This window comes from Zeus faber, assembly GCF_960531495.2.
Source record: "Zeus faber genome assembly, chromosome: 4".
Taxonomy (NCBI): domain Eukaryota; kingdom Metazoa; phylum Chordata; class Actinopteri; order Zeiformes; family Zeidae; genus Zeus; species Zeus faber.
This window is the reverse complement of record NC_137191.1, coordinates 22,626,668-22,640,946: the sequence shown is the minus strand read 5'-3', so window position 1 is coordinate 22,640,946 and position 14,279 is coordinate 22,626,668. Positions and strand designations below refer to the sequence as shown.

The 14,279-nt window shown below is 46.8% G+C and overlaps 1 protein-coding gene and 1 long non-coding RNA gene across 2 annotated transcripts; both read right to left on the bottom strand.

Annotated features, from left to right (window-relative positions):
- Window positions 1-3,421: 3,421 nt before the first annotated feature.
- Window positions 3,422-6,033, bottom strand: LOC307229194. The gene is made up of 3 exons (XR_013844120.1): window positions 5,618-6,033; window positions 5,331-5,473; window positions 3,422-5,246 (listed from the first exon to the last, which is right to left on the bottom strand). It is a non-coding gene; the product is annotated as an uncharacterized lncRNA (long non-coding RNA).
- Window positions 6,034-6,889: 856 nt separating this feature from the next.
- Window positions 6,890-12,912, bottom strand: LOC307229490 (serine/threonine-protein kinase haspin-like; the record flags this gene model as incomplete). The annotated part of the gene is made up of 9 exons (XM_079999488.1): window positions 10,662-12,912; window positions 8,996-9,212; window positions 8,729-8,888; window positions 8,479-8,630; window positions 8,209-8,397; window positions 8,003-8,088; window positions 7,269-7,331; window positions 7,010-7,135; window positions 6,890-6,893 (listed from the first exon to the last, which is right to left on the bottom strand). The coding sequence occupies exons 1-9, from the start codon at window positions 10,712-10,714 to the stop codon at window positions 6,890-6,892; spliced, it is 1,050 nt and encodes a 349-aa protein (XP_079855614.1). The 5' UTR covers window positions 10,715-12,912.
- Between the last annotated feature and the right edge of the window lie 1,367 nt (window positions 12,913-14,279).

Here is a 14,279-nt window from a genome sequence, read left to right as displayed (position 1 = left end):
CAGTGGCATTTTCCTGCCTCATCCTGAATGGCACACACTGGCAATGTTTTTACAGCTCCTATACATACTCGCAGAGCCCCAGCCTGTGTTTTGTCCAACTCACAAAGCGTTGTTTTTGATGCAGATCCATACACACGACTAAAATCATCTATCCTGGATCTAATTAAAGCTCTATCTATCTCTCTCTGCTCTCACTCTCTCCATAGATGTATTAGGCAGCAAGTGAAAACACAAGTCAGTTCCTGAAGATGATGTCTTGGGAGGAGGAAATATGGTCAAGCCTAAGGATCTGAGCGACTTTGACAAGGGCCAAATTGTGATGGCAAGACGACTGGGTCAGAGCATCTCCAAAACAACAGGTCTTGTGGGGTGGGGTGTATGCAGTGGTTAGTACCTACCAAGAGTGGTCCAAGAAAGGACAACCGGTGAACAGGCGACAGGGTCATGGGCGCACAAGACTCATTGATGCTCGCGGGGAGCGAAGTCTAGCCCGTCTGGTCCTATCCCACAGAAGAACTACTGTATGAAAAATTGGTGAAAAAGTTAATGCTGCTATGATAGAAATGTGCCAGAACACACAGTGCATCACAGCTTGCTGCGTTTGGGGCTACATGGCTGCAGACTGGTCAGTGTCCATGAAGACCCCTGTCCACCTCTGAAAGTGCCTACAATGGGCACATGAGTGTCATCACTGGACCATGGAGCAATGGAAGAAGGTGGCCTGGTCTGATGAATCACCTTTTCTTCTACATCATGTGGATGGCCGGGGTGAGGGTCCGATCCGATGGAGCATCTGTGGGATGTGCTGGAACAACAAGCCCGATCCATGGGGGCCCCACCTCACAACTTACAGGACTTAAAGGATCTGCTGCTAACGTCTTGGTGCCAGATACAACATAGCTGTTTTGGCAGCACGAGGTTGTGTGTGTGTGTGTGTGTGTGTGTGTGTGTGTGTGTGTGTGTGTGTGTGTGTGTGTGTGTGTGTGTGTGTGTGTGTGTGTGTGTGTGTGTGTGTGTGTGTGTGTGTGTGTGTGTGTGTGTGTGTGTGTCAATGACACAATATCTGCTCCCCACTTCACCCTGCTTTGCACCTCATTATTATTATTATTATCTATAACTTTTTTACACTTATCAACTATACTATACTTTATGTTCTCTCCATGTCAATCTAGAGTGAAAGATACCCCCAGGAAATGAAAGCTCTCAAGCTAGATTATGTCCTTATCATTTGAAATGCATGTTTTCTCTAATCTTTCCTTCCAGGTAAAGATACAACTTTTGTTTTCTCAACTGAAAGTCTAAACCCCCATTTTGCTTCCCATTGTCCAACTTCGTTAACTCCTTCCTGTGCCCTCGTAACATGTTCCTCGTTTCTTCCTTTACAATACCCCGTTGTCCGCAAATTAAGACCTTCCTACATCTAACATTACATTTTTGAATACATTTTTAATCATAATGGAGAAGAGCACCAGACTTACCACACTTCCCTGAGGAGTACCATATTCCACCGAATATTTACATAATGATTGTGTATCTATTTTCATCTGGATAGTTGTGCCACTCAAAGTCCATGATCCAGTTGAAGATTGTTTCTCCAATTCCAATCAAATGCACTTTAATTAGAATCCCTTCTTTCCAAAGCATATCATCAGGTTTCTCTGCATGGTAGGACACTGCTACCACTGATTCTTTATTCGCTTGAGCTTTCCTCAACTCATTCTTCAGACATATGGCTGGGCAGGTCTGTTTCTAGCTTCTGGGGCCCTATGCAAAATGTTGTTTGGGGGCCTCTATTTTGTGAAACTGTTGGGGGGGGATTCCAAACCCTCTAAGGTGGTCCGGGGGCATGCATTTAACATTTAAATGCATCAGTCTGGTGAAGTTTTAGAGGAAAAAATGCCAGATCTGTGTAAAAACTCGTAACATCCGTTTTTTTCTCTCAAATTCAAACAAAAACATCTCAAGTTGACCCCATCAATTTAAACTTGCAGGAAATGAAAATAAATGGGAAACACTGAGGGTCCCCTCCCTCAAGAAACTCCTGAACACTTACAGGATTTACAGAATCTGCATTATAACATCTCCCAAATGCACACAATTTTTTGCTGACCTGCAAATTATCCCAACCGAATCAGACGAACAAGTCGGAACGAATAAACAAATCTTTTCACTGACACGACTCGACAGGAACCGAATCCCACGACAGTTTATTGTCGTCTATACTGTATCACAGTGGTCCTCAAATTTTTTTTGTAGTGTATCCCCATTAAGATCTTTTTTCAGCTGTGAATCCCCTTCACTGCCATTGGGAGGGGGAAAAAAACCATAATACACACACTTTTTGTCTGAGTACCCCCTGGCGGTACAAGTACCCCATTTGAGAAACTCTGCTCTATCATGCAGTACATACAAATGCATATCCCCGTCTGGTTACTATTGGAACCTGCTGCGTTGTACGTTAGAAGATTCTTTATTTATCGTCATTATCCATCCTGGCTTGTCCTTCCTCCGGGGGGCAGCCAGGAGCAACTTTACGTCCGTCACCGTGGTTTCAGCTCAAACAAACGCCCGGGTATCTAAAAGGCCTTAGCCCTCTGATTCAGATTGGGGTCTGCCCTTCCACTCTTCATCATCTTTAATACTGTTCCCACCTCATCCTTGCTAATTTGCTGCACTTCTTGATCCACTATCCCCACATCCTCCACTCTTCTCTACCTCCCATTTTCTTCATTCATCAACTCCTCAAAGTTCTCCTTCCACCTTCTCAACACACTCTCCTCACTAGTCAGCACATTCCCATCATTATCCTTCATCACCCTAACCTGCTGTACATCCTTCCCAGCTTGGTCCCTTTGTCTTGCCGATCAGTTTAAGTCCTTTTCTCCTTCCTTACTGTCCAACCTCTCATACAACTCGTCGTATGCCTTGTCCTTTGCCACTTTTTTTCCCGCCTTGCGCCGCATCAGCTTGTACTCCTGTCGACTTTCTTCATCTCTCAGACTTTCTCCATTTCTCATTTCTTCTTCGCCAGTGTGTAGGTGTAGGTTATGAGAAAAATTGCATTTTAAGAAGAGACGACAAAGTGAGTTTTTTTTTTTCAACTCATAGTTTGAGGAGATGTTACTGAGGTATGGCAAGCCATTTGGGTCCCGTAAAAGTTAAGTGCTAGTGCAATGACCGATCTTCAACACTTGAGGCAATCAAGTCATCCAAACATAGAATCCTCAAAGACAACATTACATATATATGTACATGTTGGATACATAGGAAATTACAAGGATAGAACAAAATCCAAACAAAGTGTAGTAACAGTCATTTAAAATTGAAAGAATATTTATTTGATATACACACACATCATTCTTTAATGCGGTTTCTCAATGTAGGTACTTGAAGAGGATCCGGGGGGGGGGGGGGTCCCATGCAAAATTATTTCCGATTAAAAGAATGTGATTATATGTATCTTAAAGGCCTTAGCCCTCCGATTCAGATTGGGGTCCCAGAGATAAAATCTTAGCAAATGGGCCCTGTGACACTATTGTGTATGAAATTGAGGGTAGAATATGAGGTAAAATTCACTGATCAGTCACAACATTAAAACCCCTGACAGGTGACGTAAATAACATTGATCATCTCGTTCCAATGGCACCTGTCAAGGGGTGGGATATATTAGGCAGCAAGTGAACAGTCAGTTCTTGACGTTAATGTGTTGGTAGCAGGAAAATTGGTCAAGCGTAAGGATCTGAGCGACTTTGACAAGGACCAAATTTTGGGTCAGAGTGTCTCCAAAACGACAGGTCTTGTGGGGTGTTCCTGGTACGCAGTGGTTACTACCTCCCAAAAGTGGTATAAGGAAGGACAACAAGCGACAGGGTCATGTCGCCCAAGGTTCATTGATGCTCGCGGGGAGCAAAGTCGAGCCCGTCTGGTCCGATCCCACAGAAGAGCTACTGGAGCACAAATTGGTGAAAAAGTTAATGCTGCTATGATAGAAAGGTGTCAGAACACACAGTGCATCACAGCTTGCTGTGCATGAGGCTGTGTAGCTGCAGACCGGTCAGAGGGCCCATGCTGACCCCTGTCCACCTCTGAAAGTGCCTACAATGGGCACATGAGTGTCAGCACTGGACCATGGAGCAATGGAAGAAGGTGGCCTGGTCTGATGAATCATATTTTCTTTTACATCATGTGGATGGCCGGGTGTGTGTGCGTCGTTCAACTGGGGAAGAGATGGCACCAGGATGCACTATGGGAAGATGGCAAGCTGGCAGAGGTAGTGTGATGCTCTGGGCAATGTTCTGCTGAGAAACCTCGGGTCCTGACAGTCATGTGGATGTTACTTTGACACGTACCACCTACCTAAACCACCAACCTAGACCAGTACATTCCTCCATGGCAACGGTATTCCCTGATGGCAGTGGCCTCTTCCAGCAGGATAATACGCCCTGCTACACTGCAAATATTGTTCATGAATGGTTTGATGAAGACGATGAAGAGTTCAACGTATTGACTTAAAGTCCCCAAATCTTAATCCGACGGAGCATCTGTGGGTTGTGCTGGAACAACAAGCCTGATCCATGGAGGCCCCACCTCACAACTTACAGGACTGAAAGGATCTGCTGCTAACGTCTTGGTGCCAGATACCACAGGACACCTTCAGAAGTCTTGTGGAGTCCATGCCTCCACGGGTCAGAGCTGTTTTGGCGGCACGAGGGGGAGCTACACAATATTAGCCAGGTGGTTTAAATGTTGTGGCTGATCCGTGTTAATCAAAATAGAATTGTTTCGTGAGCTGCCCGAGAAATGGATTGAATAGATATTGAATCAAACCAAATAGTGTATGGAAATCGAAATCCTGAGATTTCGGAATGTTGTCGTTGGTTTTATTTAAACCCTGTCTGCTGGGTTTCAATGAAACATTGCATAATTATTGCTGTATTGGAAGACTGTAACACCATCACATCTTAATTACATCTTAAATTATTGTGTTCTAGAGACATCTCGATTCATGATATTGAAATCGCAATATTGAGTATGGCTGTATTTATAGTATCAGACCCAAAATGCATTGCCAGAATCCAGCCAACAAACCAGGTGAATTGGGATGAATTAGTGCGTGTAAAGTGCATCTGGACACCGAACTGACCCGTTCTCCTGCCTCATGAGTCGGTAGATTTCAAACTGGTAGTCCCCTTGGCCCATGAACAGCTCCTCGTCCTCAGAGATGTCACATGACACGGTCAGGCCATCTGGACAGACAACATCAAATGACTTCAATGTTCAACCGTCAGCACAGCGAAGCAAGAAAATTAATAAACCAGTAAATGACTGACCGATTTCGAGTCGGGACAGCGAGTAGTCAATGATGCGGACGAGCACCCCTTTGGTCTCCAGAGAGTGGTTTGTTCCGTTCAGGAGGAAGTTCCCCTTTCTCATCTTGGTGGTTTTAACTAGAACGTTGCCCCAGTGGAGGTCCCTTCAGAGAGCAGGAGAGAGGAACATGGGAACTATTTGCAGATACACATAAATTCACATTAATAATAGAAAAAGCCTCCATGCAGACTTCTATGATGGCGACTCTGCGTGTGTGTGTGTGTGTGTGTGTGTGTGCGGGCGCTACCTGTGCTCAAAGTTCAGCTCTTGTTCCGCCACGGCCAGGGCGGCAGTGACCTGGTGAAGGATGCCCTTCGCCACTGCCAAACACGACAGCTGAAAGAGGCGAGACAGGACGCTGGTTACATGACGTTCAGCGTGCCAGTCCAATACAACATCACTTTAAAATGGATTCGATTGCTTCAATCTGCCAAACGTTTTAAAATGCACCATCAGAGCAATTTGTTGGGACCTCCCCCACAGGTTTGTCCCATTGGACCACGGCGACGCACAATTCTAAAAAAACAGTCCGCCTAGTAAGCTTGTGCAGACTTACGATCAAATCATCTATCGGCGATCGACCCCAATTGATCGCGATTGACATTGATGACAGACAATTTTTAATATTTGTTTTTAATCAGGAAACCAGGAAAAATCTGAACGTTCTGAAACTGGAGCGGAGAGAGAGAGAGAGAGAGGGGGGGGGGGGGGGGGGGCAGAGGCTCTCCCCTTCTCCGCTCAGAGCTGTCTCACTTCCCCACTCTACAGTCCCGTGCAGAGACTTTAAGACGGGCAGGTGCCCAAAAGGTGATTAAGGGTAAACCAACAACCAAATAAACAAACAAATAAATAATTTGGGGCCGTGCCTGAGCGGGGTTTATTTTTCTTCCAAAATCCGAATATCAATTGTGAACTTTGGAAAAAATAGAATAATATAAGCCCAAATAATAGCCCTATTTAAGCAGGCACCACTGTGTGGTTTAAGTGGGAAAAAGAAGACAATAACTCCTTTCCCGACATTATTTTTTTTATAATCACAGCAGGAAAATAATGTTGCAACTACAGTGTTGTAATGCATCATATTCCACAATAAATGACTTTATTTAGCCAGTAGGAAAAAGTTGAAGAGGCGGTCCAGACGAGCAGCAGGGAGCGCATTTATTTTCTGGGCAAGATATGAATATTCTTGAGGTGCAGAGGTTTGGTAGACTCCAAATACTTAAGCACCTCAGAGACAACAGATTCATAACAGGCAGAAGTATTGTCGGCTTTGTTTTAGAGGGTTTGCGTGTGTTTAGGCATACATTAAACTATTTATGTATATTTATAGGAAAGGTACATTATTTTATCCTGGGTATGACGTTAAACTGTAACCGCAGGCTGAAGAGAGGTAGCACCTTACCTCAGCAAGGCTAAAGAAATATCCCTACTGATAGTCCTGGTCCTCCTGCATTCCTGTATGGTACTTCCCGTGGTGCCTAGCCTAGCCAGCACACTGGGATAGAAGACTGGTTCTCGGCTAACTGCGCGGAAGAAACCCTCAGAGGTTCAATGGGCTGAATGGCGACACCAGCAAGCTCTGTGGAGCGCTACAGGCTGGATGTGTTAAGTTGTAATGTGTCCAGGCCATCCACTGCACCTGGCTCCATCTCCAGCCGTCTTGACTCCGTCTTGCCACTGGATACAGGTGGACTCGGGCGAGAGAGTGAGGTCGGCGTTGCGCAACCCACTCTCACTTAAATCCAAAGCACCGCGCAAGTCATGACTTCACACACACACACACACACACACACACACACACACACACACACACACACACACACACACGTTGAAACACCAGGGAGAGGTAGAAAGATCGGGAGAAAAATTAAGAAAAAGGGAAAAGAACGAGCGCTCACTCATTGAGGCCGATAAAGCCGTGAGTCTGATTGTTCTCCTTGTCTTTGAGGCTGCTCAGCTCCCTGAGAAGAAAAAACAAAACAAAAATCTGTCAAAAACCAACTTTCCAGAGGACACATGAATTTTGGCCGTATCATATTGAGACACTATCACATGCTTCTAAAACGACAAACTTGTTCCACATGAACAAGTTACAAAGCACAGTCATAAATTGCTAGATTCCTGGCTGAAATTCAAAGCACAGTGAGAAGTCCGAAAATGTATTTTACTTGATAACACGACCTCTATAGAAGCAATACTCAATGTCTTCCATATGCAGAGGTAAAATAATTTTAAATGTAATTTTAGTTCACCAGTGTAACAGTATAGACAAGTACAAATAGACAAGTATATACAAATGATACAACATTCTCACCTCCTCACTATGAGCATTGCCATTAATTTCACAATAATAAGCTTTTAAAATTGGTCATTCAGAAAACACTGCATTGGCCACATACAGTATATTACTCCATATCTGCCGTACAACCATTTTGCCGGTAAATTACCATTGCATGGAGCTTGTAGGTCTGTTTGCAAATGTAATTCTGTGATAACAAATACAATTGTAAAGACTTTCATGTCGTCTCTATTAACAATCAGCAAAAATGACAAAATGTTATAAAGCGCAGACAGAGTCGGTCTGTAGTAATAAGAAATGTGTGACGACGCCACCAGTTGCGTCGCTGGTTACTTGGAGATGATGATCTCGTGGAGGATCTCTCCGAAGGTCTTCTGGACCTCTCCGTTCACTTTCTCGCCACCTTCCACTGGAATGACCTAGCAGCAGGAGGTAGCGATGATGAGGACACAGGGTTACACGCTTTCTTCAAAGCGAGGCAAGTCACCGGGACCTCTGCTTTGCCAATGTCCCCACGCACGAAACCAACAGACACGTACCTTAAGTGTGACGGTGTCTCCCACTGCGCTGCTGGTGGAGAACACCTCTCCGAAGGTCCCCTCGCCGATCTTCACGCACTTCTTAATGCGCTGAGGGAGAATGCACTCTTCCCAGGAGAGAGGACCCGGCTGGCCGCACTCCATGTACACCTTCTCCGCATCCGGCAGATGGTTGTCCTCACACGTGGACTGTGGAGAAGGAGGACGGCGGTGAGATGTTTGGTATGTTACACAACCTGTGTGTGTTATGTTACACATTTGTGTAGGTACCAGAGAAGCCCTGTGAGACAGCTGTGACAGCAGACGTTTTGGGAGCGGCGTCCTGATGGGTGAAGCAGAGAGGTCCTGACTGAGATATGCCAGCCCGGCTTTACCAGGAGAACATGGCCTGGAGAGAGGAGGGCGCCTGGGAGTGACAAAGACTAGGAGAGAGAGAGAGAGAGAGAGTGAGAGAGAAAATGTTAAGACAATTATACCTCACCTAAATGGTTATTATTTTTCTTTTTGTCGTGTGTTTTACCCTTTGTCTTGCGGTGGATGGAGAGCGCGGCTTTGAGGCGGCTCCAGGTGTGGGTATCGGAGGAACGGTCGGCTAGCAGAGAGGAGAGGTTGAGCAAGTTGCTTCTCAGCGGGGTTGAGGGGATCACACTGGTGCCGTTCAGCATGCTCTCTGTAAACATCTACGGACAGGGGAATGATACACAGTACACACAGTATTGGTATTTACTTTCAACCCCCCCTGCCATGGAACATTTAAGGAGAACAGTGACGGTTTTCAACACCTCACCTTGGAAGTCACTTGCTGTGAAGACAGCAGTTGGGTGTTGCCGCAGTCTCCTCGAGTCGGGGGTTTACTCTGAAGGAAGAGTGAGCTGTTGTTGCCTTTGTCTTTCCAGCGGTTGATGCTCAAACCGCTCACACCCGCCTTCCTCGTGGTCCTGGATTCGCCCTTGCCCATCCTCCTCCTACTCTTGCCTTTCCGAGCCGGAGGAGACCGTTTCCTTCTTTTATGAGGAACGTCGTCGGGATTTGTTTTTAGCGTTTCCGCACGGTCCAGTATAGAAGAAGAAGAAGAAGAAGAAAGAAGAAACAGTCTTTAATTGTCACACGACACTCCACAACACATGCTTGCACACACACACACACACACATGCACATGCTTGATGGTGGCCGGTGAAATGGCTCCTCTGCTTTTGACCCATCCTGGCTTGTCCTTCCTCCGGGGGCACAGCCAGGAGCAGTGGGCAGCATACGTGGACGCGCCCGGGGACCAGGTGATAAGTGTCCATCGCTGGTCAGACGATGATGGGTGCATGTTTTTGGTGGGGGTCCTTACTGACGTGAGGTGGAGGAAACCCCATGTGAACACGGGGAGAACATGCAAACTCCACACAGAAAGGCTCCTGTTTTTGGAAGATAACCCGCCGGAGCACGGTGCCAACAGCGCCCCAGGCGGGAATCAAACCAGGACCTTCTTGCTGTGAGGCAGCAGTGCAATGCACTGCGCCACCGTGCCACGGTTTGCTTTCTGATTTAACGGAGCAACTCTCCCTCCTGGTGACCCTACCGGATGGCGCGTTGCAACCGTGATTGTAGGAGGTGGCCGTCTGGTCGCGCTTGGACCTGTGGTCACTCCCAGAGCAGGGCCCGCTGACCGACTGTACTTTGCTTGCCGAGTCTTCCGGGGATGGATTCGACGGCAGCGCTATGATCAACCTCTTCACCGGCACTAGCCAGGTCTTGGCGAGACATTCCTCTTTTAGGATGACTGCAAGATCTCTGGCTCCTTCTGAGCCATGGTCAGAAGGCTGAGTTTGGTCGGCGGGGGTGCTTGCCCAGCCGAAGACTTGTGGGGATGGATTAGACGGTGGCACTTTGGTCAACTTCTTCACCCGCACTAACCAGGTCTTGGTGAGACATTCCTCTTTCAGGATGGCTGCAAGATCTCTGGCTCCTTCTGAGCCACGGTTAGAAGAGGGTTTGGTCGACAGGACAGCACGCGGCTCCTGGCTGCACATGAGAGGCCCTCTCACGCTCATTAGTGCTCTTAACACGCTTGTTTTGGTGACACTGACTCTTGTATCTTGTCGCACTTTCACAGTTGTTTGTTGCTAATTGAACAGACCTATAATCCAAATTTTTGGCAGATGGGGTCTTCTGTCTGGATGGCTGAGGAAACCTTTGGCGTTTTGGGACACTTCTTCGCAGGGCAAAATCATCAGAGGAGTTGAGTACATCAACGCTGTCTTTAAGTAGTTTGGGTTTGGAAGCTGTGTTGTCTCCCCTATGACGGGTGACACAACTGCTGGCAGAAACATAGGAAAGAGAATGGGAGAGAAAAAGCAAAATAGTCTGTAGTTAAAACAACTTTGATATCCTGTATGTTTTCCATATCCAACATTATATGTCGTATAGAGTTGTTAGATTAACAGAATGACCAGATGAAGGCTTACTCGTAATTTTTCTTCCTTCGAGTCGTGACATTGCGTCGTTTTGGGGCAGACATCGAGTCTGTCTCATTCTCGCTGGAGCTGAGGACCTGCGTGTCCTTGTGTTTCAATGAACGCCTCTGCGCAAGTGCAAAGTTGCGTTTCCTGTTGACACAAAGTCACATATGGAAACATAAAAATAAAAAAAAGGAAAAGAACTGCTGTAATACAGACATGAAGACATTAACATAACAACAACAACAACAACAACAACAACAACGATCAAGCAACTCCATCTATTTTAGTCGAGTCTAACTCCTAAAGTGGGATCTTATGTTGAAGCAAATACAGAAATGATCATCTTCTTCTTGTTCTTGTTCTTTCGGCTGCTCCCGTTAGGGGTCCCCACAGCGGATCATCTGCCTCCAATAACTTCTGTTCTGCGCCTCTTCCTCCCTTACACCAACTGCCTGCATGTCCTCCCTCACCACATCCATAAACCTTCTCTTTGGCCTTCCTCTTTTCCTTTTGCCTGGCAGCTCCATCCTCAGCATCCTTCTCCCAATGTAACTCTCATCTCTACTACACACATGTCCAAACCATCTCAATTTGGCCTCTCAGCCCAACCTGAGCTGTCCCTCTAATCTACTCATTCTTAATCCTGTCCATCCTTGTCACTCCCAATAAAAATCTCAACATCCTCAACTCTACCACCTCCAGTTCAGCCACCTGCCTTTTTGTCAGTGCTACCGCCTCTAAACCGTACAACATAGCTGGTCTCCCTACTGTCCTGTAGACCTTCCCCTTCACTCTTGCTGGAACCCTTCTGTCACAGATCACTCCTGACACTCTTCTTCACCCACTCCATCCTGCCTGTACTCTCTTCATCACCTCTCTCCCGCACTCATCTGCTTTGGATGGTCAACCCCAGCTTTTTGCCACCCTCCCATCCATTCAGGCACATGTATTGTTTTACTCCTGCTGACTTTCATTCCTTTTCTCTCTAATGCATGCCTCCACTTCTCCAGGCTCTCCTCAACCTGCTCCCTACTCTTGCTACAGATCACAATGTTATCAGCGAACATAATAGTCCACAGAGACTCCTGCCTGATTTCATCAGTTAACCTGTCCATCACCATTGCAAACAAAAAAGGGCTCAGAGCTGATCCTTGATGGAATCCCACCTCCACTTTGAATGCCTTCGTCACGCCTGCTGCACACCTTACTACTGTCTGACTAACCTCATACATATCCTGTACCACTCTTACGTACTTCTCTGCCACCCCCGAATTCCTCATGCAATACCATACTTCCTCTCTTGGCACCCTATCATACGCTTTCTCTAAATCCACAAAGACGCAATGCAACTCCCTCTGGCCTTCCCTGTACTTTTCCATCAGCATTCTTAAAAACATTGCATCTGTACTACTCTTTCCTGGTATGAAACCATACTGTTACTCGCTGATTCCCACCTCTCCTCTTAACCTAGCCTCCACTACCCTTTCCTATAGCTTCATGCTGTGGCTGATCAACTTTATTCTCCTGTAGTTACTACAGCTCTCTACATCTCCCTTATTCTTGAAGATGGGTACCAGTACCCTACCGGATGGCGCGTTGCAACCGTGATTGTAGGAGGTGGCCGTCTGGTCGCGCTTGGACCTGGGGTCACTCCCAGAGCAGGGCCCGCTGACCGACTGTACTTTGCTTGCCGAGTCTTCCGGGGATGGATTCGACGGCAGCGCTATGATCAACCTCTTCACCGGCACTAGCCAGGTCTTGGCGAGACATTCCTCTTTTAGGATGACTGCAAGATCTCTGGCTCCTTCTGAGCCACGGTTAGAAGAGGGGGTTTGGTCGACAGGACAGCACGCGGCTCCTGGCTGCACATGAGAGGCCCTCTCACGCTCATTAGTGCTCTTAACACGCTTGTTTTGGTGACACTGACTCTTGTATCTTGTCGCACTTTCACAGTTGTTTGTTGCTAATTGAACAGACCTATAATCCCTTGACAAACTAGACTCCGAGGGCTGTGTGGCCACACTGGGCAACAGATCTGTCGTCAGCTGGGATGAAGTTATTCTCTTGAGGGGAACTTCACATTCCCCGGTAAGACATTTCTGGGTCAATGTAGGTATGAGCGCTACAATGCTCTCTTCTCGGCCCGGGTCTCTTGACGGGGTTTGGTCGTTGTCTGCTGAGTTTGTGCCAGTGAGACACTGGAGACTGTCATCTTGATGGTTGGCAGACTCTACTACATACATTGATGATCGATCAGTGTATTCTTCTCGGTCGGCCGTGTGGTTCACCGAGAACCGTTCCATGGACCACGAATCTCCAGTGATTTCCACACCAACTGATGACTCTGAAGCGTCGACAGATTGGCCCTCCTCCTCCAACCGTAGACGGTCAAACGTCTTGCAACTCTTAACAGGCCCCTCGTGGTTAGTGGTATGAGGGCCTTGGGCATAACTTAAATTATCTAAACAGGAGGTGTACGTGGTTTGACTGCCATCTGCGGCGCAGCTCGGCGTCAAATAATTATTCGGGGAATCTGAGGAAATGGCGGAGTGCGGCGTTGAGCTCAGAATGTCGCTACCATTTTCGCGTCCTGTGTATTCATTCAGTCTTTTGACCGCCACACTGCAGCTGTTGTTGTTGATGACGCTTCCCTGTTTCATAACTGACGAGCCCTTTGGCGCTCCGTGATGTTGAGTGTTTGGATCGACGTGTAGCTGACTTAAGGCTGACATCTGCCGGAGCGGTGGAGATTTTGGAGGAAAAAAAGGGTCTGCAGGCAAGTCCAGGATCTCTTGGGATGTACTGAGCAAACTAGGATGGGTCACCGAGCCAGAGGAAGAAAATGAAGACTGAATCAGGATGGGAAAAGGTTTAGGGTATGACGTTTTGTCCAAATGGCGCGCTGCCGGTGTAGAGCAGAAGAGGGGTTTCCTGGGGCAGGGTCCAAGGCCGCCCTCTGCAGACTTGTTGAGGGACACCTCTTGCAAAAAGCTATTGCCATAGGAGCCGGCGCTAATAGCATTATTCCCCAAATTTTTGGCAGATGGGGTCTTCTGTCTGGATGGCTGAGGAAACCTTTGGCGTTTTGGGACACTTCTTCGCAGGGCAAAATCATCAGAGGAGTTGAGTACATCAACGCTGTCTTTAAGTAGTTTGGGTTTGGAAGCTGTGTTGTTTCCCCTATGACGGGTGACACAACTGCTGGCAGAAACATAGGAAAGAGAATGGGAGAGAAAAAGCTTGAGAGAATGAAGGCTTACTCGTAATTTTTCTTCCTTCGAGTCGTGACATTGCGTCGTTTTGGGGCAGACATCGAGTCTGTCTCATTCTCGCTGGAGCTGAGGACCTGCGTGTCCTTGTGTTTCAATGAACGCCTCTGCGCAAGTGCAAAGTTGCGTTTCCTGTTGACACAAAGTCACATATGGAAACATAAAAATAAAAAAAAGGAAAAGAACTGCTGTAATACAGACATGAAGACATTAACATAACAACAACAACAACAACAACAACAACAACGATCAAGCAACTCCATCTATTTTAGTCGAGTCTAACTCCTAAAGTGGGATCTTATGTTGAAGCAAATACAGAAATGATCATCTTCTTCTTGTTCTTGTTCTTTCGGCT